The sequence below is a fragment of the Psammomys obesus genome, unplaced genomic scaffold (assembly GCF_907164565.1).
Source record: "Psammomys obesus unplaced genomic scaffold, mPsaObe1.curated_primary_1811, whole genome shotgun sequence".
In the NCBI taxonomy this organism is placed as follows: domain Eukaryota; kingdom Metazoa; phylum Chordata; class Mammalia; order Rodentia; family Muridae; genus Psammomys; species Psammomys obesus.
The window spans coordinates 10,763,158-10,782,367 of NW_026596152.1; the positions used below are offsets into that span (position 1 = coordinate 10,763,158).

The 19,210-nt window shown below is 51.3% G+C and overlaps 2 protein-coding genes and 1 long non-coding RNA gene across 6 annotated transcripts; 2 read left to right on the forward strand and 1 right to left on the reverse strand.

Annotated features, from left to right (window-relative positions):
• Positions 1–4,874: 4,874 nt before the first annotated feature.
• Positions 4,875–8,081, reverse strand: Mrpl55 (mitochondrial ribosomal protein L55). 3 transcript variants are annotated; one of them, XM_055593982.1, is made up of 4 exons: positions 7,928–8,081; positions 6,729–6,809; positions 6,224–6,500; positions 4,875–5,114 (listed from the first exon to the last, which is right to left on the reverse strand). In XM_055593982.1, the coding sequence occupies exons 2-4, from the start codon at positions 6,749–6,751 to the stop codon at positions 4,956–4,958; spliced, it is 459 nt and encodes a 152-aa protein (XP_055449957.1). In that variant the 5' UTR covers positions 6,752–6,809; positions 7,928–8,081; the 3' UTR covers positions 4,875–4,955. The 3 variants fall into 3 exon arrangements, with proteins under 3 accessions (XP_055449957.1, XP_055449958.1, XP_055449959.1); XM_055593983.1 differs by having other exon boundaries at positions 6,224–6,425; positions 7,928–8,079; XM_055593984.1 differs by having other exon boundaries at positions 6,224–6,425; positions 6,729–6,812; positions 7,928–8,079.
• A 792-nt stretch (positions 8,082–8,873) lies between these two features.
• Positions 8,874–10,551, forward strand: LOC129666927 (uncharacterized). Its single transcript, XR_008718665.1, has 2 exons — positions 8,874–9,500; positions 9,591–10,551. It is a non-coding gene; the product is annotated as an uncharacterized LOC129666927 (long non-coding RNA).
• Positions 10,552–10,944: 393 nt separating this feature from the next.
• Positions 10,945–18,979, forward strand: Guk1 (guanylate kinase 1). 2 transcript variants are annotated; one of them, XM_055594433.1, is made up of 8 exons: positions 10,945–11,111; positions 15,907–16,020; positions 16,384–16,425; positions 16,818–16,914; positions 17,548–17,686; positions 17,765–17,849; positions 18,327–18,412; positions 18,661–18,979. In XM_055594433.1, exons 1-8 carry the CDS (start codon positions 11,048–11,050, stop codon positions 18,694–18,696), a joined length of 663 nt encoding a protein of 220 aa, XP_055450408.1. In that variant the 5' UTR covers positions 10,945–11,047; the 3' UTR covers positions 18,697–18,979. The 2 variants fall into 2 exon arrangements, with proteins under 2 accessions (XP_055450408.1, XP_055450409.1); XM_055594434.1 differs by lacking the exon at positions 10,945–11,111 and adding an exon at positions 15,043–15,090.
• Positions 18,980–19,210: the final 231 nt, after the last annotated feature.

Sequence of the window (19,210 nt, forward strand, 5' to 3'; positions counted from 1 at the left end):
CTGCATGTGATCCCATGTGTTACACTGGTATTAGGATCCTGGGAGGACTGGGACGCCACCAAACCTTGGTGACACCCGGAGGGGCCGGGGTCGGCTAGTGCTTGGCACCCTGCCTTCTGGAAAGCCAGGTGTGCTAACTCCAAAGGACTGGGGTTCCAGGTCACTGCTGAAACTAAGTTAGTGGCAAAACTCCCAGGAGCACTGAGGGCCGATAAAGTCGCCAAAGAAACCTAGTCAACTTTTCTGTGCACTGGGTGGCAGAGCGTGGCAGGAAAGTAAGATAATGACCCAAGCATCTCTAAACCAGAGCGATATGTGCTCTTGACAGGTGAAGCTTTGCTGACGAAGTGCAAAGAATAGAGCTAATTGCATTTTCTTCTAATGGGCCATGGCCATCAGGAGAAAGTCAAGGGCAACTGAAATGTATTAAAGATGGGTTTAACACTGTCATGGCACTGAAAGAATCAGTGGGTATACCTGGCAGCCAGTGAAAGAATGAGCTGGTGTCTGGAATAATGCTTAATTGTGAGTGCACTTTTTCCATATTAGTGTCAGCCCTAGCGGCATGTAATAAGAGTGTAACACAGAGATGGGTTCATCCCATGTTGCTATTTCTCAAGAAGGGAATTTGGAATGTCAACGGATGTGGGAGGGAACACAGGTCCCTGGGACCTTCCGTAGCTTCTACAGAATAGGGTAAATAATGTTCCCATACCTCGGGTGTTTTTCTGAAGACAACATTATTGTGATACATATATATATATTTGCTGGCCTGTGGAGCAGGAGCAGGCTTCTCTGTTAAACTGCAAGTTCATAATTCTTGTTATCAAAGTAGGTGAAAAAAAAAATTAAGCTTTGTTATGCAGATGGCATTCAAGCGCTGGGCTGCCTTAAACCCCCTTGTTTTCCAGTTCTCTCGTTATTAATTAGGAGAGGCAACTTGGCCAACCTCACCCAGGTTTGCTTTGTTTGGTTAGACAAAGTTTCTTTGTGTAGCCTTGGCTGTCCTGGAAATAAGCTCTGTAAAGCAGGCTAGTCTGGAACTCACAGAGATTAACCTTGCCTCTGTCTCCCCAGTGCTGGGATTAAAAATGTATGTGTGAATACCAAACCTCACCCTAGTATTTCTTTAGGGACCTATCTTGAGAGCACTTGGCTCACTCCCTTGAGAGAACTCCTCTGTCAACTGCTTTTGGGAAGACATCACATGAAGGTTCTACAAGACAAAACGTATAAAATCTACAACTGTGAGGATAAATTACCACTTGTAAAGTACCCAGGGCTAGTGAGATGGCTCAGTGGGTTTGGGCTCTTGCCACCAACCCTGGTGAGCCAAGTTTGATACCCAGGATGACATGGTGAAAGAATCAACTTCCACAATTTGTCCTTTGACTATAGACATGTCATGAAATGTATGCCCACCCTGCTAATTAATTAAAGTAAGTGCCCAGTCTGAGCTAGGCCTGGTGGCACAGGTCCCAGCTCCCCAGGAGGCTGAAGCAGGAATACTGAAAGTTCAAGGACTGCCCAGGCTTACAAAAAAGATTTGAAAGCTATTCTGGGCAATTTAGTGAGGCCCTGTCTCAACATAAGAAAGAGAAATGGAGCTACAGTGTTGGTTCCCCTCCTGCCTAGGGACTGCCCACGAGGTCAGGAGGGGCAGGAGATCACACACCCCAGGGACTGTGGATGGCTAGTTCAACTTTAATCCAGAGCACAAAGGTTATATACCCCTTGGAGAGTGGGTGGCTCCCAGAAAAGGTGTACACCATTGGTTGGAACTAGGCACTTCAAGGATGCTTGATTTGCCTCATACAGCAAGCTCCTATCATGAGAAACTTAGTACCTAATTAACATATAGGTGTAGGAAGAAGAGAGCTAGCAGGGAGCTGTGTCAGAGGCTATGTATCAAATATGGTTAGGGAGTCTGTGTCTAAAGACACTCTCAAGATGAAGTCAGGCAGAGAACAGGAGACCCCGCCAAGGGGAGGGATTTCTGCCTTTAATGCTGAGCTCATAATGGCTATCTAGTCCAGGCAAGACCTGCAACCTCAACCAGCAGGGTACCACCAACACAACAGTGTAACCATGGAGCACTTGCCTAACGTGCATGAGGTCTTGGGGTCCATCCCTAATTTGATAAATTACACAACCTGATACTCTCTGGCATCCCAAGTAGATCAAGACAGCCCTAGTTTTGTGCATGTCTTTACTCTGAACACATGCTGAGTACTTGCCAACAGTTTGTGAGGCACCTGGTACAAGACCTGAGCTCACATCCTGGCTTTGGAGGACACAGGTGGACCCAGATCTCTCAGAACCAAGATCATATTAGGGATGGATGATCCCAAGAGGAGATGCACAAGAAGGGAGCAGCAGACCCCGTGGGCCACAGTGAACAGACACAAACCAGCCATCGCCCAGGGAAGGTCTCCAGAAAGCAGGACTGAAGCTTCTGGGGCCCTCACCTGTTGTACTTAAAAAAAAAAACAAAAAAAACAAAACAAAACAAAACAAAAAAAACCACTCTCTTATTTGTGTTTCTTGTATCTTTTTCTCCCTACTCCACCCCAATCCCTTCCAACACCCCAACACTAGGCAGGAAAGAGAAAGGGTTCATGAGAGAGGGTCCGCACTTCTCTTAGCTGCTTCCTGCTGGTTAGCGTTTTCGGGTTCCTTGGAGCCAGTCCAGTCCCCGTTTCAGAGCTCCAGCTTGTCTCACAACAGCAACAAGGAGCAGCAAGAAGGAAGCGGGAGCAGCTTGTTCTTTGAGCGCCACACTCTCGGGCTCTGGCATTTATTCTCCCTCCAGAGTCCTCAGATTTAAACTATCTACACCTGGCAAAGAGCTCCTCTCAGAGACCACATGAAGCAGATAGTCTGCTGCCATGGACCATCTGAATCAGTCCCACATCCCAGATCTTGGACCAAAACAAAACCAGGTTTATATCTTACAACACTCACCTGTGACCAGGCCAGGTATCGCTAAGAAGGGAGTGTGGCTATGGGCCTAGGAGGGTATAGGACAAATGTCCACTGCAGTTCCAAAGCCTGTGCAGCCTTGAGTAGCCACCTATCCCAGTGAGAACCAGAATCTCGAGGAACAGTGACCACAGCCATGGAAGGCTGGGTGGCCACAGGCCTGCTGCTGAGGTCAGGCACCATGTGCACTCTTGGATCTGAAGGAAGCCAGGCATGTGAAGGTTCAGGCAGCCACTTAGAGGCTTTGCCGAATAGCCACTTATTCTATAGACTATAATAATGTAGGGGCTTAAGATGCACAGCCTGGCCATACTCCTGGGTCCCCAAGGGCAGAGAAGTGGTTCTCCCTGAACCACTTTTGGGGAAGGGCCTATTAAGGTGTTTTTCCCTGGTCTTTTAGGGGAAAACCTATTAAGGGAACAGGTGAGAAAGGTCACTGTAGGCTATGTGTGATCTAGGAGTTTAACTTGGGGGTTCCTAGTGGTAGGCAGGTAATTGCTGGGTACTTCCTGTCCGCTGTCCACATTCTTCCCAACCAACCTTGTAGCAATGTTTAAAACTCGGAGGTTTGCCAAGCATGGTAGTATATCCCTTTAATCTCAGCACTCTGGAGTAAGAGGCAGGTGCATTTCTGTGAGTTTGAGGCCAGCCTGGTCTACAAAGTGAGTTCCAGGATAGTCAGGGATATACACAGAGAAATCCAGTCTTGAAACCACCAACCAACCAACCAACCAACCAGTTTGAAGCTGCATGTGATAGCACATACCTTTAATCCCAGCACTCAAGAAACAGAGTCATGGGGCTAGAGAGATGGCTCAGTGGTTAAGAGCACTGCTCATCCAAAGGACCCGGGTTCAATTCCCAGTACCCACATGGCAGCTCACAACTGTCTGTAACCTCAATTCCAAGGGATTGGACACCTTCACATTAACACACACAAAGAAAAAAACAAAGAAAAAAAAAAAAAAAAAAGGAAAGAAACAGAGTCAGGCCTAGTTTACATACTAAGTTCTAGACCAATCTGGGTGAGACTTTGTCTTTAAAAAAAAAACCTAAACAAATAATTAAAAAACCTACAGGTCAAGCCAGGTAAGGTGGTGCACACCTGTAATCCCAGTGCTCAAGGGAGGCAGAGGCAGGCAGATCTCTGAGTTCCAGGCCATCCTGGTCTACAAAGCAAGTCCAGGACAGCCAAGGCTACACAGAGAAATCCTGTCTTGAACAACCATAAACCAACAAATAGGTCTGACCTAAATAGACCTTAAACCAGAGCATTTCCTGAAGTGAAGTTTCTGGTTTGTCATGTGATGATTTGCTGCAGGCTGGGCACATGATGTTTTGCTGGAGGTTGGCTTTGTGAGAGGGCATGTGATGTTTGGCTGTGAGCTCTCATGCAAGGGTCGTGCTTTGGCCAGCAGAGAACATCTGTGGGTGGACTCTGAGGAGAGGAGCACAGTGAGACCCCACTTTTTGGATCAACATCGCTGTGCTGATCTTCATGCTTTGACACTTGACTTCACAGAGAGAAACGTCCCAGAGAGCTTCTCAGGGCAATCCAACTGAGTCTAGCAGCTTTTGCTGACTTGTCATGCTGATTCTTGCTGCTGCTTGGTGTTGGCCTTTGGATTGAACTGCTGGTATGTGAGTTTGGTAATCCCCTAAAGACTCATGACCCTAATCAGCAGGAAGTATATAAAAGAGGTCTACAGCCCTTTTCCCTACTTAAGGTTGGGGAGGAGGGTTGGAAGGGAGGTAAAGGTGTTTAAGAACCCTAAATAAAGTAGGATTGGTGAAAAATCTAATCCTACACTTACAATCTGGCTTTGAGCTGGCACATACTTAAATGATGGGTTTCAGGACTGGGTTTACACATGAAGACAATGACAACAGGCCATGGTTTCAAGTATGTATTGTGTAAAGACAGATGCCTCCCCATCCTTACAAAATGTCTCTACTGTAACTCCCTGGCAGAATTACTTCTTGGTCTTGGTCCAAAACCGTTTGTACTGTTCAGTGTCAAAACTGTCAACCACCTCTGGTTCTTCCCCTGTCCTCTGCAGGAGCTTAGCCTCGCGTTTTCGAAGCCGAGCCCGGCGCTCTTCTGGAGACAGGGCATCCAGGTCTAGGGGCATCTGCTTGTGGAGAGGTGGAGGTTTAAACACACCATTAAGGAGAGTCAGTGTAGAAACCAAGAAAGATAATTGTATCTCTTTTACCTGTGCCTTCTATCCTTCCTGGCCTACTAGTTATAGATTTGGCTGGCCTTTCTTTCCCTTTCGGAACAGAAGTTTTAAAGGTAAATGTTTTTCTGCTCCTTTCCCCTGCACTTAAACACTTGTTTAAGACCAAGTTTTTTTTTTTTTTGTTTTTTTTTTTCTGCCTGCACGCCAGACGAGGCACAGACTTCATTATAGGTGATTGTGAGCCACCATGTAGTTGCTAGGAATTGAACTCAGGACCTCTGAGCCATCTCTCCAGCCACTAAGACCAAGTTTTAATTAGGCCAAGAAAGTCTTGCACTGACAGCAGTGATCCTCAGCCTCAAGAGTGCTACCATTATAGATGTGTGCCACCACGCTTGGTTTTATGTGGCCCTGAAACCCAAGGCTTTGTGCCTATTAGGCAAGCGCTCTACCAATTAGACTACAGTCCATATTTCATGTCTTATTTTGTTTTGTTTAAAAATAAATAAGTTAATTAATTAACTAATTAAGAAAAAACACAAAAAACAAATAGACTTGTTAAGCCTGGTGAGTTATGCCTATATTTCAACACTTAAAGAGGCAAGTGAGCTGGCTCAGCAGTTAAGAGGACTGGCTGCTCTGCCAGAGGTCCTGAGTTCAATTCCTGGTACCCACATGATGGCTCACAACCATCTAAAAGGGGATCTGATGCCCTCTTCTATCATAGGCACACATGCAAACAGAACACATATGTATAAATAAATAAATCTTACAAAAAAAAAGATGCAGAAAGATTAGGAGGTCAAGATCAGCCTCAGCTATGTAAGTTCAAAGCCAGCCTGGTTTGCATAAGACCCTCTATTAATAAAACAAAAACAAAACCCAAAAAAGAAATAATTAATTTGTTTCTTCCAATTTTGGTGGCGTTTTGGTGTCTAGCTGTTCCCCTGCTCCTGTACTACAGTGTATACCAGAACTACATATGCAACTCCGATCCCAAATTCGGACCCTGGGCCCCAATACCATGGCTCAGCAAGGACCTACTGAAGGAAGCTTACCGCCAGCATGCGTCGTGGCTCCCGGTATCGGATATGGATGGTGGAGCCGTCCGGTTTGACCAACAGCACAGGGTAGAGGCGACCATAGGCCTGGCGACGCAGCCGAGTGAATGAAGCCCTGTTACAATCAGCTCTCCAAGAGGATGTGTGTAGGTGGCAGGGTGCAGGGGAGGCTGCCCTCGCAGCACAGTGTCTCAGCAGGCTACAGGCAAGATACAGGCACTGGTTGACCGATGGTGGTGAGGCAGACAGCAAGAAGTGCCAGGACGGCCAGCCACTGTTGAGAGCATGACAGAGAACTGCCCAGCAACCAGACACTGGCCAAGATTGATGACTCACATTTAGGAACGGCCACTGAACTACTAACATAGTCAAAGCAGTGTACAGCGGGTGATTCAGGGCACCACAAAGCCTTCCAGCATTGAGAATGGGGGATAACAGCCCCTTCCAGAAGAGCACAGGGTGCTTTGGGATGTGCTTGTGGGGACTGGAATTCCATGCTTACCCAAGCAGGCTGCCCAATTGCATCGTTTTCCCTTAGAGCTGTGGTGGCAGTAGGAAACAGTCACTGGCCCTGATGTAGGACCTGCTGGACAAGGGAAAATAAACTGATTTTTCCATTTGATTATTGTCCTAGTAAGTCAGACCCAGGAGCATCTCCATTGCCCCTTGGTATTCACAGGGAACTGGCTATAGGAGTCCCCTACAGGTAATAAAACTGATTGCCAGCTTTCGGCTGCACAGTGGCATAGTGTTTATATATGACCTGTGCACCGGTTCCCATATGCCTTAAATCGCTTATAATGCCTAAAAGGATAAAGCCAGGTATGGACGTGCATGCCTGTATTTCCAACACTCTCAGAGGCAGAGCCAAGAGGATCAGGAATTCAAGGTTATCCTGTTACAGGGGGTGAGGCTGGGTTACTTGAGATTCTGTCTCAAAAAAACTGAAGCAAACAACCTAAGAGTATACAAAACCACATAACCGTTTTTAAATGATTTTGTTTAGAAAACAAAACCAAAAAAATTTTGTGTTCAATACAGACGCAATTTTTTAAAAATTATCTTTAATCTGTGGTTTGAATCTTGGATACAGAAAACTAGGTGTGAGACCTAGGTGTGTCACTTGCCAATCTAGCCTACTAGCCCTCTGGTCTCAATTAGAACAGCTTGTGGAGGCTTTTTGCAAAAGCAGCTACCAGGGTCGCATCCTGCAAAGACACTATAGTCAGCAAGACCGAGGCCCACTTACGCCTGAAGCGGGTTCTCGAGTCAGAAATCCCCTGTGCCGTGTACGTGTGGAATGCTTGGTTCACTTTCTTTTTAACATCGTTCTAGTTTTCCTAACAATAGAAACAATACCTAACAATAATTTCTCCCAGAGTGGTCTAAGCAGGCGGAAGTCCAGGGTCCTACGCACTCAACAAGACTGGAACAGTGGAGAGCGAGTAGATTAGGACGTTCCCACCTAGGGAAGGATCCCAAGAGAGGGGACCAACAGCCTCGAAGAAGGCGATCCCGCTGGGCAGTGTCCTAAGTCCGGGACCTCCTCCTCTCTAGCCACGACGACTAGGCCTCCGGTCAACTGGGGAGAAGCCCCTCCCATCCGCCCCACCCGAGGGCGCAAGTTGCCCTCCCTTTCACTCCTCCGTGATGGGGCCGGTTGGTGCCGGGGCCCAAGAGGCCGCCACCTCGTAGACCCACCGTGCAGAACTGTACTCAGTAGGTGGGAAACTGAGGCCGGGCCACGCGAGGCCACACAGGGAACCTGTCACTGTAGACGACGATCCTCCGCCGTGACCCAGGGCTCCCGGAGGCGCCGCGTCGCGCGGCGATGGCGTCACACAGCGCGGGGCTGGTGCCCTCCGTTAAGGGCGGGGTAAGACCCGGTGGGCGTGGTTGAGGCTGACCGGTTAGGAGTCCTGGTTGGTTGTGCTGTTGGGCTAGATCCGGCGTCGCTACGAGTGGCAAAGCCAGGATGGGCAAGACCCGCGCACTACGCTGACTCCGGGGCTTTCTGGGGGACAGCACGGCTTCGTGCGGTGCGTTGACAGAAGCCGGGCAGCCTTGCTACGGACTCCTGTGCGTCCTTGGTATCTGTTTCCACACCGGGTTGTTTTCCAGGTGATCCCATGGACACTTTCTCCCAGGAGGTACACGGATCGCCTCGGGGCTCGTGGTGGGCCCCAGGTCCGGAAGATGGACATCTAAGCGCCATGTCGGGATGGCAAAACGGCCAACGCGAAAGAGCTGGAGTAACTGCGGTACTCGTGAGGGATATCATTAGAGAACAGTCTGTTCTCCCGAGCCAAACGACACGACTTTCCAGCACCCGACTGCAGTCTCTTGAGTAGCCCGACACCAAGGGGTCCTGAAGCTCTGCCCACTCACTGTCTTGAGCTTGTGGCAGCGGCTATTGTGAGCCCTCGATGTGTACTGCTGTGCAGGCTACAGGACTCCGTCCAGAGGCTCTCAGGAGGACTGCACACGCTTGTCTATTTTACTTCTCATGCTCCAGTGAAAGGATTTTGCTACATTGGGCTCCTGGCAACATTGTGGCAGATGTTTTTCCTTCCCCTTTCCTGTTTCTTCCTGAGTTCCTTTTTTTTTTTTTTTTTTTTTTTTTTTTTTTTTTTTTTTTTTTTTTTTGCCATCCCTCTTAGGTTGCACTGGTCAGTTTATTTCCCTAGACGTTCAGACATGCAGGCTGTCCTGCTTGTAGGCAGGGGTCTTCAAGAGACACAGTGAGAAGTCATGGTTTTTGTTTGTTTGTTTTTGCAGCCTGGCAGCCAGCCTCCGGAGTTAATCGTACATGCTGGCCTGCAAGGGTCGTTATCAGGCTAGAAAGCAGGCACCACAAAGCTGCCTTTACTGGCAACTCATGCAACTGTAAACTAGTGCCTGTAAGATCCCCTAACAGGAAGTTCTAGCCTTACAAAGATCGGGTGATCATCCATCAGCCAGCGAGCGAGTCCTGGCAATGGCCTAGGAGCAGGAGCGGCATAGGCACTCTGAAGAAAGCGCTGTTAAGCTTTTCTGGTTCACGTCTAGTGAACCTGGAAGTCATTGTGTATCCCAGGCTGACCTGGAATTCACAGAGATCCTCCCTCTGGCTCTTGAGTGCCGGAATTAAAAGTGTGAGTCACCAGGCCCACCATATACCACCGTATAAGACCATTTTTTTTTTTAACTCATAACTTTTTAAAGAAGAAGAAGAGGAGAAGGAGACCTCTTCTTAGTGTGAAAACTGGCTTCTCGTGATGTCTTTAAAGCAGTGGTGAGTTACAGTGATGGTTGCTTGGAGCTCAAGTGTTACCTTGAGGAGCACCTGGACTCCCGGAGCATCCACATTTTTGTTTTCCTGTAGGTTCATTGGGATAGTATTTCAGATGGTGTCTTGAGGCCTCCAAGGATATTGCAGACCCAAACTTCATCTCACACTGAGCTGTCTGAGACAAACACAATCCCAGCACTTGGAAGCTAGAAGCAGGCAGGTCAGAATCTCAAGGTTATCTTTGGCTACACAGCAAGTTTGAAATTACCCTGAGGTACGTGAGATCCGGTCTCAAAAAAAAAAAAGCCTTGAAACAAGGACTTTCTCCCATCTGGAACCCTTGGATGAAAGGCCAAGTTTATGCCTGGACGGTCATGCCCAAAAGCTTCTCTGATATCACATTCTGCGGATCCTGAAGGTCAGCCTAGCATTTCATATGTGGATGACTTCCTCTGGACTCCTTCACAGCAGCATGTGAAGGTACTTTTGGCTGCCAAGGGCTGTAAGGTTTGGTTTTGTTTCTTTTGACACAGGATTCCGTGGCTGTGCTGGACTCACTCTGTAGACCAGACTGGCCCCAAACTCACAGAGACCCACCTGCCCCTGCCTCCCCAAGTGCTGGGATTACAGGCGAGCCTGGCTTGTTTTGTTTTCACTTGCAGTGCGCACTGTGGAGGCTGGCGTCTCACCTTGTAGTTCAGGGTAGCCTCAGACTTGCGATCCTCCTGCCTTAGCGTCTTTGATGCTGGGAATATAGTCACGAATCACCACACCTGGATTAAAAAGGGGAGCTTAGAGACACAGGTGAAATGTAAATTGTTGCGGTCGTTATGGGACACAGAATTAAGTTCCTCAAAAAGTGTAAACAGCAGCTGGGTGTGGTGGTGCCCGCCTTTAATCCCCCCAGCACTTGGGAGTCAGAGGCAGGAGGATCTCTGAGTTCGAGGCCAACCTGGTCTACACAGTGAGTCCAGGCAGGTAGCTCTGTGAGTTTCGAGCCAGTCAGGGCTACATTAAAAGATTTTATCTAAAATAAATAAAAGATTTAAAGTTCTGTGTATGTGTCTGTTGTGTACGGGTGTGAGCTTGTGAGGGTAGGTGATAAAACCGCACCACGTGAGTGCTGGGAACTGAATGTGGGTCCTCAGGAAGAGCTTAGCCACTCTGACATGACTTATGACATAACAGGTAACCAGCTAAAACAGACGTGACTGAACAGATTCAATGCTGTCTTCTCTGTATGCAGGCCGGGAAAGAAGGGTGGGTGGAAAGGGGCGGAGCCTGAAGGTGACGCAACGACAATAGGCCACGCCCACGCAGCAAGTGTTCTCTTTCGCCACTCCCGTTGGCCTACTCAGACGGACAAGCGGCTGTGACATACCCTGGCGGCCGAGCCCATGCCGGGATAGGACAGAATAGGTGGGGCCTGCGAGGGTGGCGTATTGGCGGTGGGCGGAGGTGGGAAGCGGCTGGCGATCGCGCAGCCGTGCGGCTCTCCGGTACGCCCTCGTGTGTCGTCGCGCCGCTATGACGTAGTCCTGCGGCGGTCCATGATGCTGCGGCGCCCGCTGGCCGGGCTGGCAGTGGCCGCCTTGGAATGCGTCCGTGCGGACGGTGAGTGCGCTGTGCTGCTGGCGGCCCGTTGCCCCAGGAGCGGGGGACTTGCGGCAGCGTGTTCCCCTTGCGTGCCGCCCCAAGTGGCCCCTGTTCTTGTGAGGACGCCGGAGGAACGTGTCCTTCGGGTCCCCAGAACGACAGGGACGGGCACGCGGAGTCCCAGCCGCCCGCAGATCCGCGCAGCCTGATCCTAGTCGGCGCTCTTCCTCGACTCTCTGCCCACCCAGCGTCCTGGGCAAGCCCAAGCCCCTGGCTTTATTCTTCAGCCATTGCCAGTGCAGGCCTTCCCGGCGCTTGGGTGTGAATATTGGGATTTCACCTGTCTCGGGTTAGGGTTTCTAAAGCCACCTTTCAGCTTAATATATTCCCGGGCATCATTTTATCTAACGTGGAAGTGGGCAAGGCTCCATCAGGTGGTGGCTGGAGGAGGAGCAGGTGACATTAGCCACGTGGTATTTGAGGAGAGAGGGAGAAAGCAAATAAATGATCTGTCAGCCTTTGAAAGGGTCCAAAAGAGAAGGAAGAAGGCTCTTTGCTTCTGTGGGCACTCCTCCAGTTCATCCTTCGGGAGGTTATGGGTTAGTTATGAAAGCGACCACTAAAGCGGTTTCCCGTTTTGGCCACTAAGTAGCACAGTTTCTTGCTGTTCTAGCTCCTGTCTACCCACTTTACACCTGCCTACACATATTAGGCTTTTATATCCCAATGGACGCTACATCCGCCACTGCTGGGGTTTGCCTGCCCTTCCTTGATCCAGCACCGGATCTTTCCCGGGTATGGGGGAGACCAGTAGTTTTCTAAAGTAGTAAATTTGAGACCATGCATGTCTGTTCAGCCGCACTTAAAACTTAGCTTCCGTCTTGACACATGCAAAATATTCAGGAAATACAATGGGGTGATTTGAATAGGCAGAAGGAGGTGTGGGAGGAGAGAGTTCAGGCAACGAAGAAGGAAAGGTAGCATGAGGGCTCATGCAGCTGTACGGTGGCTTCTTTCAGTAACCCTGACTTCTGGTTGGGCCTCCGCAGTCTCTCTTGCCCTACCCTGTCCCCATTCCCCTTGACCCTGAATGTGCTGGTCCACAGTCTCCCCTACCCTATCCACCATCCTCCTTGACCCTGTATTTGCTGGTCCCCATCCTCCCTGACTCTGGTGGTACCCTGTCTCCCCTATCCTGCCTTGCCCTACCTAACCCATCCCCTGCCTACCGGTGCTGGGCCTTAGTTTCCCTTTGCACCAGCGAGCAGATGACAGACTGCAATGGCCTAGGTCTTTTCGTTTTATCCTCGTTGGGTTCTGAACCCTTTTTCTTTTATGTTCACTCTGCCTCATGATTATGGGTTGGCATCCAGGACCCTGGTCAAGATTCAGCGTGTTCTTTTTTTTTTGGTCCTTGATGGCAAGAAACACAAATGGAGATGGGTAGTCCCAGGAAGGTGCAGCAGCTTGTTCGTGGTTGGCTGCTATTTCTCCACCCTTACTTCCTTGGGAGGCCATGGTATGTCCATCTGACTCAGGTAGAGGAATAAGAATGAAAACGCTTTGGCTGCTCCGGGTGCTGCTGCTGGGAGAGGCTCCTAAATTCTGGGGGTCTCAGGGCCGGGATGTGTCACTGATATCTGCCTACCACTGTTTGTGTCTTAGGGGACTAGTAACTCTTCTCATTCCTGGAAGGGCCTCCTCTGTAGTTGACAGGAGAGAGGTGGTGGTTCTGGCAGATTGCCAGTCCCAGGAGCCTAAGGCACAGGCAGGAGGAGGCTGTATGGGAAGTTGTGTCCAGGGAACGGTCCAGCAGAGCATGTTTCCTCCAGTGCTCCTAAGGAAACCACTCCCATCTTGGATTGTTTTACACTTAAGGGCTTGGGGCTCTGTTGGGCAGTTGAAATTTGGGACTGGAGGAGCTAAAGAGATTGGGGTCCAAAAGTTTCTAAAGTGGTCCCCCAAAGGAAAATGCTCCTAAGCAGTACACACTTCTGTAAATGCTAGGGCAAAAACTAGGTCTGTAATTTCTGACATAAGCGGTAGCCCTGTGGAGATTAATGATGGTCTTGTTGCCTGGCTATTGACGAGAGCCCCTCCTTTGGTGGGCTTGGGGCTTTCCCAGCCCCGTACTTCCCCTCTCCGGCCCCCACTGTCCTTTCTCTCTGCCGCTGTACCACACGGCTAGCTAGCCAAGGCCAGCTGGTACCTGTTAGGTCTAAGCAAGTTCAGTATCCTAGAGTGTCACCAAGGGCTGTCAAAGATCCATGAGCTGTATGTGCCAGATGGCACCTATTGAGACTCTTTAGAACCAAGGTACCAACAGGGTGGAACTGATGTCCTGTGTCTTCCTGTCTCTTGTGGTTCAGCCTCAGGAGGACAAATGACACTCTGTGATGCCTGAAAGTCTGGGCTTGCGAGGTTAGGTGGCTCAGCAGGGGTGCAGAAGGGAGTGCAGAGCTGGGTAGGATTCAGCTGTCAGAGGTGTGTCTGCATGTGCATGGCAGCGACCTTCCTCCCTCTAGCCTGGGCATGGCCTGCAGGGTGTAGGGATAGGGGCAAGTGAAGGCTTCCACAATCTCAGAAATGAGGATTTGAGGGTAGATTCTGGGTGATACTAGCTCATTATTACCTAGAGTTGGAAGCAGGGTATAGAGTCAGGGATAAGCACAGGCTGCTCATTGCCCAACGAGATGCCAGATCATCTGTTCCAAGCATGCTTGTCCCTAATGCATGTCCTCTTACCGGCTGTTCTACCCGAGATCCTTTTCTCAGAAGCTTTCTTACCTCATGCACTTTGAAACATCTCTCAGCTTTGGTTCTCCTCTGTTGTCATGATGCTTGTTCTTTGAGTCTCAGATCCTGTGTTCTCAGTGTCTGGAATACAGTGAGCCTACTGAGCCCTACAGTGAGCACTGCCTTGAGCTCCTTTTAAGTTCAAGGGAACCAACAGCTCCAGAAATGGGTTGTGTGGAAAGTGCAGATTTAGAACCCATATTGGCAGCTGTGGGTCACAACAGTGGACATCTCCTGTGGACATCACAGGAGATTTGGGGCAGTGCAGCATCTCGAGGAGCTCTCTGCCTGAATGCCTGATACAGCAGGCAGAGGGGAGGACAGCTTCGTGGGAGCTGGGTTGTGTGGTTTGCAGCAGACATGCTAAGACCAGGCCACAGTGGAAGCAGCAGGGCTCAGTGACAAGGGAAAAGGTGGTCATGAGTTGCGGGTTAGGAAATAGCATACAGTGGTCGGTTTGATAGGGCTGATAGGCATGTTGGGGAGAGCCAGAAAGGGAACAGTTTTACTGAGAGCAGCATGGTGATACTGGGTGAGTTACCCTAGGTCCTCCTTTCTGGGTCTTTGGTAGGTGGTCCTATGTCCTTCTCAGGGACATGTGCATGGGGGAGTGTGTGTGTTTTCAACATGCATGTGTGATGTGCATGCACATGTACCATACATGCAGTACTTGTGCTCCTGCGGGTGATGGAATGCCAGCAACACTGCTTTTGTAAGATTACCTCATGGCCTACATTGGGGATTAAGAACATAAGACCTTTCTAAGCTCATTCCCTTCCTGCAGCCTATGTCTTTGGGCCCAAAACCTGGGTGGGCCTCCCCCTCATAGGTCAGAGGTGCTTAGATCCAGCTTCCAAATGCCCTGTTGTCTCCCTCTGCCGAGATTTCAGGAGACGGCAGCAGCTCCAGTGCCGGCGCTTCCCGATCTCCCAGCAAACCCAGACGCTGCCTGATAATTTAGACAGGTGCAGGCACAGTCTGGGGAGCAGGACAAGTCCGCCTTTTCCTTCTTGCACAGTGGGAGGACAGGGCTGATTTCACAGTGCAAGGCAGGCCGGGGTGCCTCGGGGATTTACTGCTCAGAAGGGCGGGGTCCGGGCTTGGAGATTAGTCCCCCAGCCCTCAGTGCAGAGCAGCCATTGACTCTTCTCAGGCTAACTACGGAGGCTGTGGAGACTACAAGGAGGCTGCGACACACCGGGTAGGTGGGAGCCCTTCTGGGGAGGAAGGAGGGCCTTCATAGGCAGAGTTCCTGTTGTGTAAATGACCTACTCAGAGGCCTTCCTGGAGGAGGAGTAGGGCTGACAGTGAGGTGGGACTGTGTGCTGAGACTCGAGCTTAGGAGCAGGTGGGATCAGATGGTCCTAGGGTGATGCCAGCAGAGCTTCAGGGAAGGAGGCTCAGGACCCAGATTAGACTATGATGGGAAAGGTTTCTGCTGTGCTTTCATACCTACTGCAGCAGCCCCTCCTCCCTGGCAGCCCCTACCTGTGGCAGATGTTGAGCACTGAGCTGCATTCACTTCCCCTTGGGAAGCTAGCGGGTGCTAGTCCATCTCTCAGCAGCAGCTTGTCCTTCTCGGACAAGTTAAAGATGGCTGCGTGTCTAGTGGGAAGTTTCCCACAAAGGCTTGGATTGAACAGATTTGAGGATGCTGTTTCTAGGCACAGGGACATTCGCACTTCAGACAACCCCCTGAGGGCAGTGCCAGTTAAGGGAGCCAAGCCCAGGCAGATTCTGGAGGGCAGCCTGTATGGGGTGGGTCCAGGGAGTGCTGCATTGTCTGGTTCTGGGTCACTTGCTCTGTGGACATCCTGTTGGGTATGGGTGAGGCTGGATGTTGGAATCCTGTTGGACTTCCTGCCTGTGTTTACCATCTTACCAGTTGACTGCTGTGGTGAGGAGGGTTCAGGTTTTATGGAGATGTTGCCCTTGGGAGGCCCTCATGCCACTACCGCCTATTGAACAGTTGCCAGGGCAACCCCCGCTCATGTCTGTGATGCCCTTCCTCTCACAGGCATGGCAGGACCGAGACCAGTGGTGCTGAGTGGGCCATCAGGGGCAGGGAAAAGCACCCTACTCAAGAAGTTGTTCCAGGAACATGACAGCATCTTTGGCTTCAGCGTGTCCCGTGAGTGCCTCAGGACCCTGAAGGGCAAGGAGCTCAGAGGCTATTCCAGCCCAGGACTACTCCTAGAGTCCCCAAATGCACACACCTAGCCTGGGAGATGCTCTCCTTATCCTCCTTATCCCCATTACCCTCTCTCTTCCCAGAGCCTCCACCTAGAGTAAGTATCTTGGTCCCAGTGACCTCTTGAGATCTGGTCTGGGCTGCCCAGGCTGTGAGCACCAACTGCTGCTATACAACCAGAGGACTGAGCAGGCCTGCAAGGGGAGATCCAGGGTAGGGTGGGAGGTTGTATATCCCCTTCACTGTGTGATAGATTTGGTGTTTTTGTTTTTGTTTTTGTTTTTGTTTTTCCCCTTCCCCTAGATACTACAAGGAACCCAAGACCTGGAGAGGAAAATGGCAAAGGTGAGCTGACCTGCTAATCCATGGTCTCAGGCACCAGCTGGTGTGTGTGTGGGGGGGGGGGGGGTTGTGTGAGGAGGTAGAGGGAATGCTTTTTCTGTGCCTTGGCTGTAATAGAGCTCAGCAGGAGAGTATCTCTTGCTTTTGGGTTAGTGGCTGGATTAGGGTCCTCATCATAGCAAAGCCTGAACCGTCTGCCTGCCCAGTGTATGGCAGCTCTGTCCCCTGTCCTGTGGAACCTGGCCATTTCCAGTTCCCCAGCGAGGACAGTGGTGGGGACAGTGGTACCTGTTCCAGCCTGGATCTGGTCATAGCAGGCCCGTGTAGAATGGTGAGGGGCCAGGCCAGGCAGGGCTGGTTTGGGATGCCCCCTGGAAAGCCCTCTTCTTCCGCAGATTACTACTTTGTGACCAGGGAGGTGATGCAGCGTGATATTGCAGCAGGGGACTTCATTGAGCATGCCGAGTTCTCGGGCAACCTGTATGGGACAAGGTGGGCTGAGTTCGGTATGGGCCGGGGAGCACGGATCAGGGTAATCCCAGAACTGTGGCAGACGGAAGCTCTCCAGCCTGTCCCCTCTTACCACACAGTGCCCTTCCCTGTCTCCCTCCTAGGACTGAGATGGCTTGCTTTCCCCCTAGCCTCTGCACTTAGAGGATAGGCTCCAGGGAGCAGGCAGGCCCAGCCATGCCCCATGTTCATCTGTCCTCAAGCCATCCGGTGAGGCAAGGATCCATGAGATACCTCACACAGGAGAGGCAGGCAGTGACGGGCAGCTCAGGCCTGACCAAAAGCACAAACCTTTTAGGCTTTTGCGGCTTTTGCCTGCAGGACAGGTATAAAGGGCTGTGCTGGCCAAGGGTATACTTGGATGTTTTGGGGAGTCCAGAGGGTGCTGGGTTCCCGGGAGCCTCTGCACTGCCCAGGCCAGCTCCAGATGGGCCTTGGGAAGGAGGGGGCTTAGTTTCTCTGAAGCTCTTGAAAGCTTTAAGAGGTTACCAAGGGTCAGCAGCCATTGCATGTATCGCTGAGGATGGCCAGCGGGCAAGAACTCATGTGAGCTTAAGGGCCAGGTCTTCCATCGATCCCACTGAACATCTGCCTGCTGTCCTTCCCTCCTCCCAGCAAGGAGGCTGTTCGGGCTGTGCAGGCCATGAACCGCATCTGCGTGCTGGACATCGACCTGCAAGGTGTGCGCAACATCAAGAAGACTGATCTGGATCCCATCTACATCTCTGTGCAGCCCCCCTCGCTGGATGTGCTGGTGGGTACCTGGTGTGGGAGACCGCAGGGCAGGCCCCGAGACTGCAGAATATTGACCTGACCGGGACCTGCATTTCAGGAGCAACGACTGAGGCTACGCAACACTGAGACTGAGGACAGTTTGGCAAAGCGGCTGGCAGCTGCACGGGCTGACATGGAGAGCAGTGAGTGCAGTCAGACCAGTTACACCTGAGCATGTGGCCAGCCCATTCACCAGGAGACAGGGAGGACGGAGGGCAAAGACAGAGGAGGCCAGACCTCTCTGTTTGCAGAGCCTTCGGGGACCACACTTTGCTTACTGATTTGGGAGTGTTGTAGGCATCTTTTTGCAGCTGAGCTCCTGCTTCTGGGTCTGAGCTTGGTCCACATTCAGACACTGTCATGGAGACTGTTTGCTGCTTCCCTGTGTGCGTGTGGCCATAGGCAGTGCCAGTTCGGAGAGGCCTGGGAGGGGGCTGTGGTCCACACTCTGGTACTCAGGACTTGATGGGAGCAAGCCCCAGCTGAGGTTCTCTAGAGGAGGGCCATCCTGCCACAGTGGCAGCAAGAGTAGCTCTAGCCGGCTAGCACATTGTTAGAGTGGCACAGGCTCAGAAGGGCAAATTCCCGGTGTTCCTGACTCTGTCTTTTCCCATCCCCAGGCAAGGAGCCTGGCTTGTTTGACCTGGTGATCATCAATGACAACCTGGATGAAGCCTATGCTATACTGAAGCAGGCCCTCTCTGAGGTGGGCCCCGCCCCCACTGCCCTGTGGGGGCCGTCCCCTGCACAAGCCTTCCTGTGAGTCCAGCAAACCCAGCTAGGCCAGGGCCCACACACATACCTCGGCGCCGTAAGCCACCGAGGCTCTGCCAGATGCCAGACTGGTCAAGTGCAGGCACAAAGTCCAAGAGTCCCTGGGGGCCGGGGGAGGATACAAGGCCCAGACCTCTCTGGTCCCCTGCCTCTCCTGACTTTGTTTTCCTTCCTTGGCAGGAAATCAAGAAGGCTCAGGGCACTGGCCATGCCTGAAGGCCTGCTTCATTTCATAGAGTGATGCCGGTGTTACAGACCTGCCTGGTTTCGAGGTGGGGTGCACCAAGGACTCGGAATAGGCTTCCACTGTGAAGTAGGAGGGGCTTGCCCCTTGTCTGGCCACATGGTGGCTCTGCACCCTGGGCTAACTTGCTGAGGCCGAAGGACTCCGAAGTGTACCCACATCTATTCGCCCTGGCTGTCCTTGTCCCTATCCCTGTCCCTCCTGCTGGAGCAGGACTGACATGACCTCCTAATAAAGTAACTCTGGGTTAGAGGATCACAGCCCCCACTCTGAGCTCATGGCCCCTGGCTGCCCACCCCTCCCTGGTCAGTCCAGATGAAGGCTGCATAGGTGTCTGGTGGCCCCTGTCCCTGCACACAGCCAGGGTCCACCAGTCATCAAAATGCTGGCCAGGGCTGATTGTGATCACGTCTTCCTCTCTGAGCCAGTCAGCTGGTACAACCAGCATGGGCTGGAAAGGGCTCAGCCCTGGGAACCTGGTGCTCT

Coding starts and splice junctions, on each gene's coding strand:
- Mrpl55 (XM_055593982.1), bottom strand. CDS start 6,751: ATGCAATTGGGCAGCCTGCTTGG. Junction 6,501..6,728: donor CAATTGGGCAGCCTGCTTGG/GTAAGCATGGAA, acceptor TGCTCTCAACAG/TGGCTGGCCGTCCTGGCACT. Junction 5,115..6,223: donor AGCCACGACGCATGCTGGCG/GTAAGCTTCCTT, acceptor CTCCACAAGCAG/ATGCCCCTAGACCTGGATGC.
- Guk1 (XM_055594433.1), top strand. CDS start 11,048: ATGATGCTGCGGCGCCCGCTGGCCGGGCTGGCAGTGGCCGCCTTGGAA. Junction 16,426..16,817: donor TGGAGAGGAAAATGGCAAAG/GTGAGCTGACCT, acceptor CTTCTTCCGCAG/ATTACTACTTTGTGACCAGG. Junction 17,850..18,326: donor ACGGGCTGACATGGAGAGCA/GTGAGTGCAGTC, acceptor TCCCATCCCCAG/GCAAGGAGCCTGGCTTGTTT.